This window comes from Chelonoidis abingdonii, chromosome 5, assembly GCF_003597395.2.
Source record: "Chelonoidis abingdonii isolate Lonesome George chromosome 5, CheloAbing_2.0, whole genome shotgun sequence".
Classification (NCBI taxonomy): domain Eukaryota; kingdom Metazoa; phylum Chordata; order Testudines; family Testudinidae; genus Chelonoidis; species Chelonoidis abingdonii.
This window is the reverse complement of record NC_133773.1, coordinates 118,990,239-119,010,833: the sequence shown is the minus strand read 5'-3', so window position 1 is coordinate 119,010,833 and position 20,595 is coordinate 118,990,239. Positions and strand designations below refer to the sequence as shown.

The following is a 20,595-nucleotide window of genomic DNA, read 5'->3' as shown; positions in this document are numbered from 1 at the left end:
TACCCACAGTGCAATGCTCCAGAAATCGATGCTAGCCTCGGTACATGGACGCACACCGCCGAATTAATGTGCTTAGTGTGGCCGCGTGCACTCGACTTTATACAATCTGTTTCCAAAAAACAGTTTCTGTAAATTCAGAATAATCCCGTAGTGTAGACTTACCCCTAGTGTGCTGTTTTAAGCAATGGATACAGCAATGGCCCGGAAGCCAGGACAGCTGGTTTCTATTCCTGGCTCTGACCTGCTGTGTGACCTTAGGCAAGTCGATATAAAGGGCTCTTAATATTGACATCTTTTTTTGTCTCCCACCTTTGTTTGTCTTGTCAATTTAAATTGTAAGTTCTTTGAGCCAGGGACTTTCTCTCATTGTGTCTTAATAGAGAGCCAATGAGGTCTGATTTTGATTGGGGCTTGCATGTACTATTATACAAATAATAAATATCTGACCAGACCTGGCTTTCCTTTTTAGACATGTTCCTGAGTCCTGAATTAAAAAGTCATATTTTATGCAACACAACTGTGAAAATTCACACACAATACCACTAACTAACACTGTTGGTTGGATCTGGGGGCAGTTCATACAACTGTGGGAATGCTCTTGAAAACAATTATGATGTATTAGTTCTTTACTTGCATTATTAGCTTCACTGCAGCAGCACAATAGAGCCTTTGTTATATGCTCTCCACCTCTATACACTGTGACATTAAACAAACAGAACAATATGTTTCAATCACGTAAAATACTATTCTTTTAGTTTATTTTCAAAATAAGGCTTGCAGTGTGAGATAGTGAAATAAGATCTATTTATAAGTGGATTGCTTATAGTGTGTTACCTCTGAATCAGGGAATTTGTGCAAAGGCAAGATAAAGAATTGATCAGAGAAGCTGGCCAGAAAAAGGAATGCAAACAGATTTGAAACTTGGTGCAAGAGAAGGAAGTCTGTGGTAAACAGTGGGAACTGGAGGAACCAAGACTGGCTCACTCTTAGAAAAAAACCACAGTAGTCTACAACAATGAGTCAAAACATCACCATTTGCCACTGCTTACCCCAGACATCTTTCTCTTGCCCCAGATTGGATCGCATTCTGAGACTGAAATTTCAGAGCCTCCTAGGGTGTTTAACCACACAGTTACAATTAAGATAAATGGGAACTGTGTGACTAAATCCCCTATGTGGCTTTGACAATTTCAACCAGGAAATCTTGTTCAGTAGATGGAAATGAATGAAGTGGAATCTGGAGAAGGCAGGGGAATCTCTGTAAGGAAAGGATGTGCAGAATGCTTTGATGTACCTCTGCTGGAGTGGGACCAGTAGGGCCTATTAACATAAACCAATTCCTGTTTAGATTAGTAAATCATTATCATAAATGTGAACTTTCATATAAACCCATCCAGAAAGTTCTATAAAATATATGACTATTTCCAAAGAATGACATATGCTATTCCTGACAATAATGCCATCATATAAATATAAACAATGCCATTGTACAAGACATTGTGGCAAATAAGAGCAGCATCCTACTTATCATGCAGTTTAATAGATTAAACCACTGCCTTTTTTTAACATCCTGAAAGGCCCACCTATCTAACCTGTTTCACCATGAATGTAAGGAGACTGTTTAGCATGTTTTACTGCCATTGAGGAGTACAGTAGTGTCAATCGTTGTACCCAGTAAAAAGTGACGGATTCCATTTGAGATAGATGGGGTGAAATCCTTTGTACAGATTGTATCAATAACTAATCTATTTTCTAGGTTTGGGGTGATTCATTCCGTGTTTACAAATTTACTCCTGTGGACAAACGGAGTGTTAACAGAATCAAAACACCAACTCAATGAACACAAGGAAAGATTAATCACACTTGGTTTTGGAAACATAACAATAGGTAAGCTAAAGGGTTAGTATGTTTTTGGAAGTTCTGCTATAATGCATGATCATTCTAACTATGGTATTCTACCAGGTCAACAGTAAGTATCGTACCATCCCTAATAAGGTCCTGATCACCTGCAGTGGTCCATACGTAATAATAATGGTCCTGATCACCTGCAACTCCCATTTATTTCAGTAGAAACTGATGGTTCTCAGCACCTTAGTGAATCAGGGCCAGAATAATAATAATGTCCACAGACTCTAAAAAAAGGCATGTTGTAAACATTTATATTGTTGTATAAAATCCCCAAAGGACCTATCCAGTAAGAAAGCACAGAGGGTAATTGAACAAAGCATGTAGTTAAACGAGATTTTAATTGGTGCCATATTGCTAGTGTTTCAGAGTAGCAGCTGTGTTAGCCTGTATCCACAAAAAAAACAGGAGCACTTGTGGCACCTTAGAGACTAACAAATTTATTTGAACATAAACTTTCATGGGCTACAGCCCACTTCATCAGATGCATAGACTGGAACATACAGCAAGAGGATATTTATACATACAGAGAACATAAAAATGTGGAAGTAGCCATGCCAACTGTAAGAGGCCAATCAATTGAGATGAGCTATCATCAGCAGGAGCAAAAAAACCAAAAACCTTTTGAAGTGATAATCGAGATGACCCATAAAAGGTGTGAGGATACTTAACAAGGGGAAATAGATTCAATTAGTGTAATGGCCCAACCATTCCGAGGCTCTGTTCAAACCTAAGTTAACTGTATCTAATTTGTATATTACTTTGAGTTCAGCAGTCTCTCTTTGGAGTCTGTTTTTGAAGTTTTTGTTGTTGTAAAATTGCCACCTTCAAATCTGTCACTGAGGGTACGGCTACACTTCGAATTTTCCCACTGGTTTTTGAATGTTAGGATTCCTGATGTCAGATTTGTGTCCATTTATTCTTTTGCATAGAGACTGTCCGGTTTGGCCAATGTATATGGCAGAGGAGCATTGCCTGCACATTATGGCATATATCACGTTGGTAGATGTGCAGGTGAACGAGTCCCTGATGGTGTGGCTGATGTGATTAGGTCCTATAATGGTGTCACTTGAATAGATATGTGGACAGAGCAGGCATCGGGCTTTGTTGCAAGGATAGGTTCCTGGGTTAGTGTTTATGTTGTATGGTGTGCTGTTGCTGGTGAGTATTTGCTTCAGGTTGGGAGGTTGTCTGTAAGCAAGGACTGGTCTGTCTCCCAAGATCTGTGAGAGTGAGGGATCATCTTTCAGGATAGGTTGTAGATCTTTGATGATGTTTGGAGAGGTTTTAGTTGGGGGCTGAAGGTGACGGCTAGTGGCGTTTTGTTGTTTTCTTTGTTGGACCTGTCCTGTAGTAGGTGATTTCTGGGTACTCTTCTGGCGCTGTCAATCTGTTTTGTCACTTCAGCAGGTGGGTATTGTAGTTTTAAGAATGCTTGATAGAGATCCTGTAGGTGTTTGTCTCTGTCTGAGGGATTGGAGCAAATGCGGTGTAAGCATCTCTCGTGACATGGGCCCAATCCTGCAAAGCCTGTCAGGTGAGGAGTCCCACTGAATTCAATGGAACTGCTCCAGTGGCACCAACACAGATATTTCTTAAGGAGGTGAAACAAATTCCAGTCCCTGTCCCACCCCCACCCAGGACCCTGTTCTGGTCCCCACTCATTTTCTGGTCCTCTTCCTGCAGGGTCTCCCTTGGCTGGGAAGACTCTCCTTTCTTTTACTAGCACAGTATGTGAGCCCGTGGCACCAGGAGTTAAATCCTCAGCAGACTTCTTTGCACTCCACCATTCAGGAACAGACTTCAAGTTCTGGTGCACCAGGGCAGGGGTGGTGGGGTGCGGGGGAAATCAAATTTCAGTGGCATTGCAACCGCACAGCTGAAGCTATGTTCCAGACCACTCTGGCAGCAGCTGTACTTATTTAGTATTGGACCACTGCTTAAAACTGCTGTGCACCTCCCTCCCTGCTCTGCAGCCTATGGAACTTTAAGCAGTGCAAAACCCTTGGGGAGTGGATGGAGCAGCATTTGCCCGCCTCCTTCGCTTACCCAGCCCCTTCCAATGAGCACTGCTGAAGTAAAGGTTCTGTATGTCAGTGCTGGTTTGCCTTCTGTATTGTAAGAGTCTCTTCTCATACTGGACAATTTTCTCCACTGATAAAATGTCACAGACTTTGACAAATTATGAACATGATCCTCTGAGGTGCTGAGCACCTTCAACTCCCAATGAAATCAAGGGAAGTTGAAGTTGAGGGTAATCAGCAGCTTAAATGGGAGATAAATGCACTGCTTCCAAAATTGTTCTGCAGGATTGTTTGGGATGGTGCTAATCCTCACTGCAGGTGATGGGGAAGAGAGCCAGAGATATGCAAGGAGTGAATAGGCTTGCAGCTTTGATGTAAATATTTTTTTCCCGAGTGAATCCAATAGCACCTGGATCTTAACAACTCCTTGTTTTGGTTTTTCAAAACGAAAACCCAAACCAACCACATTTTTGCCTCTCTCTATTGCAGATTAGCTGAAAATAGTTTGCAATTTTCCATTGCTCCCAGCAGAGTTCCAGGTAAATTCCAAAACTGGTAAAAAAATATATAGTTAATAATTAGGGTTTCCAAGTTTCTATTGGCACAAAACTGAACACCTTAGCCGTGCCCCTTCCCTGAAGCCCCACCCCTTCACCTGAGGCCCCACCTCCACTCATTACATTCCTCTTCTCTCCGTGGCTTGCTCTCTCCTACCCTCACTCACTTTCACTGGGCTGGGGCAGGGGGGCTGGGGTGCAGGAGGGGTGAGGGCTCTAAATGGGAGTGTGAGTTCTGGGGTGGGGCCGGAAATGAGGAGGGGGTTATGATCTGGAGAAGGGAGTTGGGTTGCAGGAGCGGGTGAGGGCTCTGGCTGGGGGTGCAGGCTCTGGGGTGGGGCTGGGGATGCGGGGTTTGAAGTGCACGAGGAGGCTTAGGGTTTTGGAGGAGCTTAGGGCTGTGGTCAAGGCTCTGGGTGGGGGCTGGAGATGAGGGGTTTGAGGTGCAGGAGGGGATTCCAGGTTTGGGGGGGCTCAGGGCTGGGGAAGGGGATTGGGGTATGGGGTTGGGGTATAGGCTTACCTGTGGCAGCTCCCAGTCAGCGGCACAGTGGGGATGCTAAGGCTGGCTCCCTGCCTGTCCTGGCACCACAGACTGCGCTGCGCCCCAGAAGCAGCCAGCAGCAAGTCCGACTCCTAGGGAGAGGCGCGCGGGTGGCTCTGTGCACTGCTCTCACCCACAGGCACTGCCCCCTCCAGCTTCCAATAGCTGGTGCTGAGCAGAGTACCAGGGTTCCTTTTGGACCAGGTGTTCTGAAAACTGGACACCTTGTCACCCTATTAATAATATAGTCAACATTTTCAAAACTACCTCTGAAATTGGACCCACAATTTTATACCTGCAATTTACAGGTTTTATCCTGTATAGGTACAAATAGAATCCAGATGTCGCTTTACCTGATTGCTGCTGCAGATCCAATATTTAGACATGTAGTTCAGAGATTTTCTCCAGTTGTACTGCATAGAGCACTGATGGTCTGTGAAGTACATGCCAGTGGCCAGTAGAGAGCAGGTTATTGGCTTCCCTCCTAGTTTCCATTTTTTAAATTGCATTTAGAGACAGCTAAAATACATTCAAAACATTCAGAACCTCAATGATACGAATACCAGAGTTCTGGACTTATCAGTCAACCGGATACCCTCTGGAACTGGAAGTAATCAGGCAGCAGTGGAGACGCACTCAAACATAAAAAAAGCAAATATTTTACTGCCTCTGGACTTTAGCCCTGGGGCTCAGGGCTTCAGCCAGGGGGTGGGGGGTTAAGGCTGCAGCCACAGGGTGGAGGGGGGGCAGGAGAGGATCAGGGCTCTGGGCAGGGTGGGGGTCATGGCTTTACATCTGGGGGGGAGCACTGGGGCTTGGGGCTTCAGCCCCATGGCTCCTTTCCTGGCTCCAGCCGCATGGGGGATGCCGGGGCTCAGGGCTTTAGCTATGAGGGGAGCGCTGATTTCAGCCCCAGCATTCTCCCCATAGCTAAAGCCCCGAGCTCTGGCATGTTCCCTCCACCCTGCTGAAACTGGGAGTGGAGCCATGGGGAGCCCCGAGCCCCGCCTCCTACGCAGCAGAAGCCAGGAACAGAGCCATGGGGCTGACGCCCCAAACCCTGGTGTCCCACCTCTCCCTGCCCACAAGACTGAAACCAGGAGCAGAGCCACAGGGCTGAAGCCCTGAGCCCCAGCGCTACCTCCAGATCTAAAGGTCTGAGCTCTAATGCTCCTGAGGGTCAGAAATCGAGACAGCTCCCTACCCAGAGCTCTGCCCCTCACCCCCTTCCCTGCATGGCTGCAGCCTCAATCCCCCCTCCCACAGTGGCTGAAGTCCATAAGGTCTTGTTTGGTGTTACGGACATTTCAGAGTTATGGACAACCTCCATTCCCGAGGTGTCCATAACTCTGAGGTTCTACTGCAGTGGTCCCCAACCTTTTTGTGGCCAGTAGCACAGTCATGTTTTAAGAAGAGTGTGGTGGGCGCCAACAATTTTTCAAGGCTTATTTTGTATTTGTACATTAAATAATATGAAAAATATCGTATTTAATAAGAGGGGTAGCCGTGTTAGTCTGGATCTGAAAAAGCAGTAAAGAGTCCTGTGGCACCTTATAGACTAACAGACGTTTTGGAGCGTGAGCTTTCATGGGCGATGCATCCAATGAAGTGGGTATCCATAAGACAAAAAGGGTAATTTTACATGTAAAAGATATTAATTAAATTATTCGGCAATTACTCTTTCACCTTACCATGTGAATTTGCTCTTTTTTATCTACCTATAAGAAAAATTAAGGAGTTTTTACAAAATAAATATCATAAACAGTTCTCATCTTATTAATTTAAAAAAAGTAAAACACTGTTGAACTACTGGTCCAAATATATTTATTATTCTTTAACATAGAATGAAGGCTGCAGCCCCGGAGTGCTCTGTCCCCAGCAGGCGCAGGGCCGCAGCTTCTCTCCAGCTTAAGCGGCGGCCCCGCGCCTGCCTGGGATGAAGAACACCAGCTCCCACAGCCTGCAGCCCCGGAGAAGCCAGAGAGAAGCTGCAGCCCCGCACCTGCAGGAACAGAAAATGCTGGCACCCGCAGCCTGCGGGGCCTGGAGTTCTCTGTCCCCGGCAGGCGCAGGGACACGGCTTCTCTCCCCTCAGGGCACTAGGTGGCTGCACATAAATGCCCCAGCGGGCGCCATACACTGTTCTACTGTATTATTTTTCTATGTGATAAATGGCTGTGCTTGCCACAGAGGAGATGCAACTGCAAATGGTAAAACATAGTCCATGCAACTGTGGATGACTGAAGTAGGTGATCGATGAGACTATCTCTGTATTAACGTGTGTTCCACACCAAGTACTGATTTGAGAACTCTGTTTGCACCTCTGTGTAGTTTGCACTAAAAACAAAAACCACACAGACACAAATATTTGTGGGTGAAATTTTAGACCCAAGTTAGCACACAAGAGCAGCCATACTAGGTCAGACCAATGGTCCCTCTAGCCCGGTATCCTGCCTTCTGACAGTGGCTAGTGCCAATTGCTTCAGAGAAAGGGAATGTACAGAACAAGGTTATCCGAATGATTCCTCTCGTCCAGTCCCAGCTTCTGGCAGATTGAGGTTTAGGGAGCATGGTGTTTCATCTCTGACCATTCCGGCTAATAGCCATTGATAGACCATGAACATATTTGATTCTTTTTTTTTAACCCAGTTATACTTTTAGCCTTCCCAACATCTCCTGGCAATGAGTTCCACAGGTTGACTGGGTGTTGTGTGAAGAACTGCTTCTTTAAGTTTGTTTTAAACCTGCTGCCTATTAATTTCATAGTTCTTGTGTTATGTGAAGGGGTAAATAACACCTCCTGATTCAATTTCTTCATACCATTCGTGATTTTATATATCAGTATCATATCCTCCCTTAGTCATCTCCTTTCTAAGATGAACACTACCACTTTTTTAATCTCTCCATGTATGGAAGCTGTTCCATACTCTTAATTATTTTTGTTGCACTTCTCTACATCTTTTCCAATTCTAATATATCTCTTTTGAGATGGGGCAATCAGAACTGCACGCAGTATTCCAGGTGTGGGAATACTATGGATTATCAGCACTTAATTTCACCTGCCATTTTGTCGCTGTCACCTGGTTTAGGAGATCCCTCTGTAACTCTTCACAGTCAGCTATGGACTTAACTATATTGAATAATTTTGTATCATCTGCAAATTTTGCCACCTCACTATTCATCCCCCTTTTCCAGGTTATTTATCAATATGTTAATTTTAACATCCTTGTAGGGTACCACAATAGCATTTAACTTCAAAAAGGGGAACTACACAGAAATGAGGAGGCTAGTTAGATGAAATGAAAAAGAATAGTCACAAGAGTAAAATGCCTGCAAACTGCATGGAAGTTTTCAAAAAAAACCCACAGCAGAGGTTCAAACTAAATGTATATTTCCACCCCCAAATAAACAAACAAAAAGACAGTAAGAAGACCAAAAATGCCACCATGGCTAAACAACAGAGTAAAAGATGTGGTTAGAAACAGAAATACATCTTTTAAAAATTTGAAGTAAAATTCTACCAAGGAAAATAGAAAGAAGCATAAATTCTGGCAAGCCAGATTTATTTGTAAAAGTATAATTAGGTAGGCTAAAAAAGACTTTGAAGAGCAACTAGGAAAACACACAAAACTAACAGCTAACATTTTTTAAGTACATCAGAAGCAGGAAGCCTGCCAAGCAATCAGTGGGGCCACTGGATAACTGAGGTGCTAAAGGACCACTCAGGGAAGACAAGGCTATCGCAGAGAAGCAAAATGAATTATTTGCATTGGTCTTCACTGCAGAGGATGTGAGGGAAATTACTACACCTGAGCCTAGGGTGACCGGATGTCCCGATTTTATAGGGACAGTCCCAATTTTTGGGTCTTTTTCTTATAGGCTCCTATTACCCCCCACCCCCATCCCAATTTTTCACACTTGCTGTCTGGTTACCCTACCTGAGCCATTCTTTTTAGGTGACAAATCTAAGGAAGCGTCCCAGTTTGAGGTGCCAGTAGAGGAAGTTTTAGAACAAATAGATAAATTAAAGAGCAGTAAATCATCAGGACCAGATGGTTTTCACCCAAGAGTTCTGAAGGAACTCAAACATGAAATTGTAGAATTACTAACTGATATGTAACCTATCCCTTATACCAGCCTCTGTACCAGATTATTGGTGGGTAGCTAACGTGTAACTGATTTTTTTTTAAAAAGGCAACTGAGGTGATCCTGGTAATGACAGGCTGGTAAGCCTAACTTCAGTACTAGACAGATTGATTGAAACTATAGTAAAGAACAGAATTATCAGATACATAGATGAAGATGATATGTTGGGGAAGAGTCAGCATGGTTTTGTAAATGAAAATCATGTTTCACCAATCTGTTAGACTTCTTTGAGGGGGGTCAACAAACATGTGAACAAGGGTGATGCAGTGGCTATAGTGTACTTGGACTTGGTGTCCCAAAACACTTGACTTCTAGAATCTGGGATTGGGTGACAGGAACTGGATCACTTGATAAAGTGGCCTGTTTTGTTCACTCCCCTTTGAAGCATCTGGCACCGGCCACTGTCAGAATAAGACATACTGGGCAAGATGAAGCAATGGTCTGACCCACTATTACCGTTCTTATGTTCTTATGTTGAACAGCACAGGTACCAGTACAGATCATTGGGGGGATGCCGCTATTTACCTCTCCCCACTGTGAAAACTGTCCATTTATTTCTAACCTTTGTTTCCTATCTTTTAACCCAGTTACTGATTCATGAGGGGACTTTTCACTCTTATCCTATGGCTTTTCACTCCTGTCCTTTGGTGAGGGATCTTGTCAAAGGCTTTCAGAAAGTCTAAGTACACTATAGTTGTCACCTGTTTGAAAATTTGTCCCATATATGTAAATTTATGTATTACAGATAAATTCAATGCAAAATAAAAGTGATAATTAGTTTCTCCTTTACGATCCTGACAAGATTGAGCCTGTGTTTTCCCTAAAACAGCTGGTAGAAGCCATAATTCACAGTTTAGTAGAGAAATGGGAAGGGAATTGCTTTTTAAATATTTTATTTTCAATTAAAATATTGGTGATATTTAAGTATAAGTATATAAAGACCAATTATCCTATCACTTATACATGTGTAAATCAGGAATAAAGCCAATGGAGTTACATTGGTGTATAACTGAAAGGGGAGCTAGGCCCCTGCACAGTTAGGACTCAATTCTGCATCTGTTCCAGATATGGAACTCCTATTGGCTTCTGTAGGAGTTTCATCTGCAGAATGGAAGCAGAATCAAGCCCCTACTGGTTTGGGATCTTAAATATTTTAAATACATTGTTCTCCTCAAAAGTGTGCTGAACTTTAAGAGATGTCTGTGAATTTTTAACATTCACTTTTTATAAGGATTTTGCCTAAAAATTGTAATAAGGCTTGTCATAAACAGATAGTTAAGGGTTAATGTCTCTTTTACCTGTAAGGGGTTAACAAACAGTGAACCTGGAACACCTGACCAGAGGACCAATCAGGAGACAAGATACTTTAAAAATCTGTGAGGGAGTTTGTTTTGTGTATTTTTCTTTGCTTTGCCACTCTTGGTTCTGAGAGTGACCAACGTACTACACCTCTAATTCTGTTCTAATAGTAATAAAGTAGAAAAGACGTTTTAGTCCTTTTTGATTGTTTTCTTTCTCATTGTGGGTCGCAATCCTTTTGGCTTCTGTGTCTTTTGTGGGCTGCCTGTTTGTTTTCTTCTCTTTCTTCAGCTCCACCTCTTTTTCTCTTTTTTTCATTTGCGCTTGTGGTCTGTGTTTTGATTGTGCCTCTGCATCCAGTCTGCCGTTCCTGTTCAGGGCATCCTTGGGTAGTCATGGTTCTGTTTCTTTGTGTTTGGGCGCCCTGCTGGTGTTTATGCCCTGAGAAGCTACTTCGCTTGTTGCCTCGCTTGCGTTGCTTAGTAACAGAGTCTTTTTTAACGCTTTAAGTAGCCTTTCCCAGTAAAGTTAGAAAAAAAAAAAACCTTCATCGCACATGTGGTTGCTGTCTCTGATCCCACTGATCCTTTGTTTACAAAAGCCCCTTGTAAACTATGTCTCTGCCTTCAAGGCATCTCTCCTGCAGACAACCACAAGGGAAAGGAAAAAAAAAATTTTTCTGGCTGTAGTTTAACCCTCCCCTCCTTAAAAACCAGCAAGAGAAAAGAAGAAAAAAAAATCTATTGGCTTTTGATTCTGATCCAACGCGCACACCATGCATGGTAAATAAATTCCCACTTTGAACCTTTAAGCGTCCAAGTGGGGTACCACATGAATCCCCTAAGCTATTCCAGCTAGATCTGATAGGCTTCCACCCAACCAGGACTTTCAGTGCTGTACACTCTGGTCCCTCCAAAAACCTTCCCAGAGACCCCAAGACCCAGAGCCCCTGGATCTTAACCACAAGAACGAAACCCTTTCCCCCCACTGTTTCTCCCCAGGCTCCTCCGGGTTACCGTTGGAAGATCTATGTATCAACTCCTTGAATCTTAAAACAGAGAGATGTTACCTTCCCCCCTCCTCTTCTCCCTCACCACAGAGGCCCATACCAAGATTCAAGCTCTGTGAACTAAAACATAAGAGGAAATTCATCATTGTGCCGCCCCTCCCCCTCCTCTTCCCGGAGAGAGAGACAGAGATAACAACAGAGAGCAGGTTTCCTCCCCTTACTCTCCTTTCTCCCCACCCATTCCCGTGAGGCAGACTCCTCCCTGTCGGTCTACACAGATATACCAAAAAAATCTAATTAGATTCTAAAAAAATAAAAGCTTAATAAAGAAAGAAAAACAAAAAGTTGTCTCGTATAAAGATGTAAATTGTTAGGGTCTTTCAGCTATAGATCACTAGAGAGAACCTCCCCCCAGCAATACATAGAAATTGAACAGAGATACAGTTTCCAGCCACATACACATTTCAAATAAGAAAAAACAATCAAAAGCTAAACCACCTTCACTTGTTTACAGAAGAAACAAAATTAGAACCTGTAGTACTCCGGTCACTCCAGAACCCAGAGAGAACAACAGACAAAGAAAAACACACAAAACAAAGACTTCCCTCCACCAAGATTTTTAAAGTATCTTGTCTCCTGATTGGTCCTCTGGTCAGGTGTTCCAGGTTCACTGTTTGTTAACCCCTTACAGGTAAAAGAGACATTAACCCTTAACTATCTGTTTATGACAAGGCTGTAGTTCAAATTTCGAAGGAGGTGCAAAACTTGCTCTCAGACTAGTGATTTTAGTGTCCAACACCCAGCAAATGTTTTTTTTTGTGTGTGCAGGTGACTAAATGTACGATATGAGTTGTCTGACTGAAATAATTATTCTCCCTGTTGTGGTTATCTCATTTAAAAGAAAAAACATTTATTTCACCACAAAATCTAATCTCTTTCTCCTTTTTTTTTCAGTTTTAGATGATCATGCACCCCAATGTAATTGTACAACAACTCTCTGTTCGATATTTTCTCAAGGAATGTATTACCTGTATCCCTTCAACATAGAGTATCATATTTTAGCATCCACAATGCTCTATGTCCTGTGGAAGAATATCGGACGCAAAGTAGAACACCACCACCAACACAAAATACTGTTCAAGTTTCATGGCATAACAGTGGGCACAATATTTGGACTAATTGTGCTGATTAGCACAATAGCGGTCGTTGTTGTGTACTTAATTCAGATAGGACGTTCAAAAATCAAAAGTGAGTTAGCACTTACTATGTTTTACTTATATGCTATCTCCGTACTGACTCTTATGTGTGCAGCTGGAATTGTCGCCCTTCTAATTTACAGACTAGAAGAAAGATCAATGGATAATTCAAAAAATCCTGCCAGGAAACTTGATGGAGACCTATTGGTTGGCACAGCTTCAGGTTCCTGGCTCCTCTCTTGGGGTTCTATCCTAGCGATTATCTGTGCCCAGGCTCATCCCAAATACACATGGTACAATCTTCCTTATTCCATCCTGGTTATTATTGAGAAATATATTCAGAATCTCTTTATCATTGAGTCCATACATCGTGAACAGGAAACAGTGAATGATGATATTAAAACTCTTCGAATAGTAACTGTATCCAGTGGGAGCACTCTGTCACTTACCCCATCACACAAAGAAATTTACAATGGAGCAGCTGATATGGACAATGGAAAGTTTCCATACATGTTCAATGGGAATATCTACATGAGAGAAAGAAGTGGCGGTGATAGTTCTGATGAAGTCAAGAGTCAAGCTAGCAGTCCAGTCTCACACTCAACCTCAGATTTCTCACTGTACAGCCAAAACTCAGTTAACAATAAGAGGAGAATCCTGAAGAATATTGCAGCATTTTTATTCCTGTGTAATCTTTCGGTAAGGTATTTTGAATGTAATTCACACAATTAATACCAAAAAGCTCCCTAAAACCACCAAGACTGAGAAGAATATTAATGTTACTCAGTTGCACTCTTTATAGTAAGTGAATTCTAGTGCTTGTGAAAGGAGGTGGGTTGACTGCACCGTTGGGGAATAATGTCTACTTAGAAGTGGAATAGGCACAGGAGAAGGTATTTAACCTTGCAGACTAAAGTCTGTTTAGCCACAGTACAGGAATGGCACAGGCAGTGATCCCTGAAACTCTGCCCTGTCAATGTGCTCCCAAAATGATCTGGAGGACTACTTACAGGGGAGAGAAGAATAATTCAGTCTCCATCCTTGGTCTTTCTGTTGCAACTGCTAACAAGACAGGATGTAATTAGTGACAGTTATAGTGTGGATAGTGGTCCAATAGAAGATTCCCAATCCATTTCATATTGGCCGCTCAATAGTTGTCAGTCAATTTATTGTCTTTGTCAGACAGACATGAACGTAAGAACATAACATAAGAACAGCCATACTGGCTCAGACCAAAGGTCCATCCAGCCCAGTATCCTGTCTTCTGACAGTGGCCAGTGCCAGGTACCCCAGAGGGAATGAACAGAACAGGTAATCATCAAGTGATCCATCCTGTCATCCATTCCCAGGTTCAGCAAACAGGGGCTAGGGACATCATTCCTGCCCATCCTGGCTATTAGCCATTGATGGACCTATCCTCCATGAATCTATCTAGTTCTTTTTTGAACCCTGTTATGGTCTTGGCCTTCACAACATCCTCTGGCAAAGAGTTCCACAGGTTGACTATTCATTCTGTGAAGAATTACTTTTTTGTTTTAAACCTGCTGCCCATTTCATTTGGTGACCCCTAGTTCCTGTGTTATGAGGAGTAAATACTACTTCCTTATTTACTTTCTCCACACCAGTCATGTTTTTACAGACCTCTATAATATCTCCCCTTACTTGTCTCTTTTCCAAGCTGAAAAGCCCCAATCTTATTATTTTGTCATCATACGGAAGCTGTTCCATAATTAGCTGTTACTAATAATTTTTGTTGCCCTTTTCTGAACTTTTCCCAATTCCAATATATCTTTTTTGAGACCACATCCGCACGCAGTATTCAAGATGTGGGCAGACCTTAGATTTATATAGAGACAATATATTTTCTCTCTTATTATCTTTCCCTTTCTTAATGATTTCCAACATTTTGTTAGCTTTTTTGACTGCTGCTGCACATTGAGTGGATGTTTTCAGAGAACTATCCAGAGTGACTACAAGATCTCTTTCTTGAGTGATAACAGTTAATTTAACCCCCCTCATTTTGTATGTATAGTTGGGATTATGTTCCTATGTGCATTACTTTGCATATATGCTTTAAATTTCATCTGCCATTTTGTTGCCCAGTTACTCAGTTTTGTGAGATTCTGTGATGGGGTGGAACTTGTCATTGCAGTGCCCCTGGCTGGATGTCCCAGGGATCAGCTCTGCTAACACTGTGCCCTCTTCTGGTGGAGTCTCACTGCCATCACTTCTGCTGCAAGACCCATGTCCCTGCAAGGACTGCAATGTCCCCTTCAGGAGACAGCCCTCCAGCTGTGCCACATTCTGTGCTCCTCCCTTCTGGGGGGACAATATCACAGTCCCTCAGTCCAGCCACTTCCTCAGTGGTGAGGGGAGGACCCAGGCCTGCCCACTACTTTGGGTCCTTATCCAGCAACCCTGTAGATGGCAGCCACATGCTGCATCTCCTCCTACCTCTCAATCTACTTTCCTGGATCACTTCCCTGCAGCCCCATCTCTGCCCTTATCTCAGGGCCTCAGCATGCCAGTCAGCCAGGAGCTCACTCTGATCCTGCCCAGCACTGCTCTGTCTAAGGTACTAGCATTCTTCTTCCTTGATCTCCAGGGAGCAACTGAAGCTGCTCTGCTCTGCAGCCCTTCTTATATGGGCCAGTCCAGCCCTGACTGGCTGCTCCTTGCAGCCCCTCTCTAATTGGCTGCCTTCTGCACAGCCACCCTAGGGCTCTATTAATCCCTTATGAGCTAGTGTGGGGCAGATACCTCATCACAGATCCCTTTGTAGCTCTTCACAGTCTGTTTTGGACTTAACTATCTTGAGTAGTTTTGTATCATCTGCAAATTTTGCCACCTCACTGTTGAATAGTACTGGGCCCAATACAGACCCCTGAGGGACACGACTGTTCACCGCTCTCCATTCTGAAAACTGACCATTTATTCCTACCCTTTTTTCCCTATCTTTTAACCAGTTACTGATCCATGAGAGGAGCTTCCCTCTTATCCCATGACAGCTTAGAGCCTTTGGTGAGGGACTGTGTAAAAGGCTTTCTGAAAATCTAAGTACACTATATCTACTGGATCCCCCTTGTCCACATGGTTGTTGACCCCCTCAAAGAATTCTGTTAGATTGGTGAGGCATGATTTCCCTTTACAAAAACCTTCCCCAACAAATTATGTTAATCTATGTGTCTGACAATTCTATTCTTTACTATAGTTTCAACCAGTTTGCCTGGTACTGAAATCAAGCTTACTAGCCTGTAATTGCCAGGATCACTTCTGGAGCACTTCGGAAAAATTGGCGTCATACTAGCAATCCTCCAGTCATTTGGTACAGAAGCTGATTTAAATGACAAGTTACAAACCACAGTTAGTAGTTGTGCAATTTCACATTTGAGTTCCTTTAGAACTCTTGGGTGAATACCACCTGGTTCTGGTGACATATTACTGTTTAATTTATCAATTTGTTCCAAAACCTCCTCTAATGACACCTCAATCTGGGACAGTTCCTCAGATTTGTCACCTAAAAAGAATGGCTCAGATTTGGGAATCTCTCTCACATCCTGAGCCATGAAGACTGATGAATTCATTTAGTGCCTCCGTAATGTCCTTGAGTGCTCCTTTAGCATCTTGATTGTCCAGTGGCCCCACTGGTTGTTTAGCAGGCTTCCTGCTTCTTATGTACTTAACTTTTTTTTTTTTTTTTGCTATTACTTTTTGAATCTTTGGCTAGCTGTTCTTCGGGGAGGTTTTTTTTTTGGCCTTCCTAATTATATTTTTACCTTCATTTGCCTGAGTTTATGCTCCTTTCTATTTTCCTCACTAGGATTTTTAAAAGGATGCCTTTTTGCCTCTCACTGCTTCTTCTACTTTGTTGTTTAGCCACAGTGGCACTTTTTTTGTTCTCTTACTATGTTTTTTAATTTGGGGTATGCATTTAAGTTGAGCCTCTATTATGATGTCTTTAAAAAGTTTCCATGTAGCTTGCAGGGATTTCCCTTTTGGCACCGTGCCTTTTAATTTCTGTTTAACTAACTTCCTCAGTTTTGTGTAGTATCCCTTTCTGAAATTAAATGCCACCATGGTGGGCTGCTGTGGTGTTTTCCCTGCCACAGGGATACTAAATTTAATTATATTATCACTATTACTAAGTAGTCCAGCTATATTCACCTCTTGGACCAGATCCTGTGCTCCATTTAGGACTAAATCAAGAATTGCCTCTTCTCTTGTGGGTTCCAACTACTCCAAGCAGCAGTCATTTAAGGTGTCAAGAAATTTTATGTCTGTGTCCTGAGGTGACATGTACCCATCCAATAGGGGATAGTTGAAATACTCCATTATTATTGAGTTTTTTATTTTTATAGCCTCTAATCTCCCTGAGCATTTCACAATCACTATCACCATCCTGGTCAGGAGGTCAGTAGTATATCCCTACTGCTATATTCTTATTATTCAAGTATAGAATTTCTATCCATAGAGATTCTGTGGTACAATTTGGTTCATTTAAGATTTTTACTTCATTTGATTCTATGCTTGCTTTCACATATAGTGCCATTCCCCCACCAGCATGACCTGTTCTGTTCTTCGATATGTTTTGTACCCTGGTATTACTGTGTCTCATTGATTATCCTCATTTCACCAAGTTTCTGTGATGCCTATTATATCTATATATTAAATGAGGATGAGTCACTCTAGTTTACCTATCTTATTATTTAGACTTCTGGCATTTGTATATAAGCACTTAAAAATTGTCACTTTTTAGCTGTCTGCAATTACATGTCAGCCAGCCAGCTCCCTCCCCATTCTGAGATTGATGACATATTCACATCATTATGACTTCACAGTTTCCCTTTTTAGGGTACATCTGCACTGTAGCTGGAGATGTAATTTCCAGCTTGGGTACATGCATTAACTTTTTGATTGAACTAGTGTGCTGAAAATAGTAGTGTAGTCTCAGTGGTGCTCGCAGCAGCCCGGGTAGCTGCCCGAGTGTCAGATGATATTGTACGTGGGTGACTAGCCAGTGCCACTACCCACTCTGCCAAACAGATTTGCTATGAGGACACTGACAATACAAAACCCATTAAAGTGTTTTTTTTTAGCTTCTGTATGAACAGCTGCTGCCACAATTAATACATTTTTAGGCTAACCCTTATATGTAGTTATGTAAAAATTTACTGTACATTCAGTAGAACCTCAGCGTTATAAACTCCTCAGAAATGGAGGTTGTTCGTAACTCTGAAATTTTTGTATCTGAACAAAACGTTGTGGCTGTTCTTTCAAAAGTTTTCAACTTAACATTCACTTAAGACAGCTTTGAAACTTTACTATGCAGAAGAAAAATTCTGCTTTTAACTGTCTTACAGAAACAGTTTCATTACCATGTCAAATCTTTTATTTTAAAATTTCCTTTTTTTCCAATAGCTTATGTTTAACACAGTACTATACTGTATTTGCTTTTTTAAAAAAACCCTCTGCTGCTGCATGACTGGTTGCTGTCTGTGGTTGCCCAGTCAGTTTGTAACTCTGGTGTTCATAACAAACCCTTTTCCCCACAAACCAGAAACACTATGGGCCTGATTCTGCAGCTGAAAGTACTCATCACCTTCCAGGATAGGACCATATTCTGTGAAATAACTAGCCCCAAATTACTGGTTTAATATGATGGTAAAAATGGGCCCTGCCATGGGATCCTTGTCTATACTAGGGCTCACACTTGTGCTAAGACCAGTTGAGTTGTCCCTGTGATACCACCCGTGGGAATTTTTTTTGTAAAACTTCCCAGAGTAATGTGGCCTAAGGGGTTTATTTATCTGTCAACTCAATACACAAATGTAGGTCTCCTTAAAGTAAACATTAATTATGTTCACACATTGATGCAGGAATCCCTTGATGATAAGTGTTCATTTACTTGCTGTGGAATTGTTTTATAAAAAGTCACTAAGGCCCTAGTTTTAAAGGTATTTAGGGATTGCTCTGCTCAGCATTGCAAGGCCCAAGGGCAAATTATCGTTATTTAGGTATCTGAAAATGAAGATAGGTGCCTGAGGCCAGAGTTTTAAAGATATTTAGGTGTTTAAAGATGCAGACAGGTCTTTTTTAGTGGGATTTTCAAAAGCCTGTATGCACCTAACTCTGCCTGGGCATTTTGGAAAATCCCATTAGGCACCTATCTGCATTTTAGACACCTAAACACCTTTAAAATTCTGGCCCTTAGGAGCCCAAGTTGCACTGAAAGTCAGCAGGACTTAGGCTGCTATATGCCTAAATAGCTCTTGAAAATAGGACTTACTTGTTTCATTCACTTAGGCTGTGTATGTTGACTGGAACAACCCCCAAATACCTTTAAAATCTGGCCCTAAAAACTGGCAGTACTTTCCAGCAATCTTGCTATGGAACTAAGCAATATACATTATATTGTAAGTGCAGCACAGTCTTGCATTACAAGCCACCTCTTAATGTATTATATGGAATAGGGACTCAGGCCAAACCTATTACCTTTAAACAAGACAGAGGACGCGATTCTCTGCTTGCTTACACTGGAATGAACCAGGAGTAACTGCTGAAATCTGCGTGAATGGAGAATTGGGCTCAGCGATCTTTGACACCAAATGATACTGGTTCATTTGCAGTATAGAAGGAATGAATATGCCATACCACAGTCACAACAGGCAAGCATCACTTGATGATGATGACTGATACCAATGTTATTTTCTTTCTGTGCAGCTTTGGATTCCACCAGCATTTGGTTGCCGCCCAGAGTATGACAATGGACTGGAAGAAATAGTTTTTGGCTTTGAACCTTGGATAATTGTTGTTAACCTTGCAATGCCTTTTTCTATTTTCTATCGTATGCATTCAGCTGCCTCACTCTTTGAGGTCAATTGCAAAACATAATCTATAAAGAGTCTCAGTGAACAATTGATTGAATGCATGACTGAGTAAATGAAAGGGTGAAAGAATGAATACATCAGCCACTGTTTGGTATTAACAGGTTCTACAACTATTTTAATAAACAAGACTATAGTTAATAGAACTTAATATTCAATATCATTCATTCCCTCGCACATTTTATTGTACTTTTTTTAGACAGACTTTTCAATATTATTGTAAAGTTAACCAAAATGTGTCTGAATCTTTTGCTGTCTAAATCATCAGAGGCTCAACACGTGGAAACAAGATATGTGTTCTGTGTTATTTGTACTGATGCAGTTCTCCTCTGAATATTGCCTCTGGATGGGATTTTTCAAAAATTAGGAGCAAAGATCCCATTGACTTTCCATCAGACCTACGCTCCTAGATTACTTAGGCACCTTTGAAAATCTCACCCTCAATTTTTAGCAAAATGTTTTATAATATAAACTGGAAACATAATCTGTTATTTAGATGGGAAAAATTCTGTTTAATTTTTGGACGGAGAAAAATAATATTTTATCTTCCTGAGCACACTGTATGAAAGTACTGACATTGTATAGATTTAGATATGGTACTGTATATAATTCCTTATGAGTTAACCATGATTTTATTCATGAACTCCCATTGTTTTATACTTACTATGTGAAATAATTAATGAATAAAGTTAATTTCTTTAATAGTTCAGGTTGGTTTCCAGATCTTTGAAACTGTTTGAGGGGAAAGTGAATCTTGTAGCTTATGTTCAGCTCCAGGTGATCTATGTTTTAGTCCCAGCACTGCCACAAACTTCCCACGTGACTTTGGAGACGTTTCTTTGTTTCTCTGTACCTCAGTTCTCCAGTTTGTAAAATGAGAATAATAATACCTATTTATCTCACACTGGTGCTGTGAGTCTTAGCTAATAATGTCTGTGAAGCTTGGAAGGATCCTTGGGTGGAAGATCACACAGAAGTACAAAAGTACAATTGTTATTTTTCGTGAGCTTGTAACCATGACTATGTGGTGT

The 20,595-nt window shown here is 41.8% G+C and overlaps 1 protein-coding gene across 1 annotated transcript in view; it reads left to right on the top strand.

Moving 5' to 3' along the window:
* OTOP1 (otopetrin 1) overlaps positions 1-20,273 on the top strand; it is a 38,121-nt gene extending 17,848 nt beyond the window's left edge. Inside the window, exons 4-6 of the mRNA XM_032775787.2 lie at positions 1,757-1,887; positions 12,439-13,379; positions 19,401-20,273. Coding sequence (XP_032631678.1) covers positions 1,757-1,887; positions 12,439-13,379; positions 19,401-19,571 — 1,243 coding nt within the window. The 3' untranslated portion in view covers positions 19,572-20,273. The remainder of the gene's footprint in view (positions 1-1,756; positions 1,888-12,438; positions 13,380-19,400) is intronic.
* The last annotated feature ends 322 nt before the right edge of the window (positions 20,274-20,595 follow it).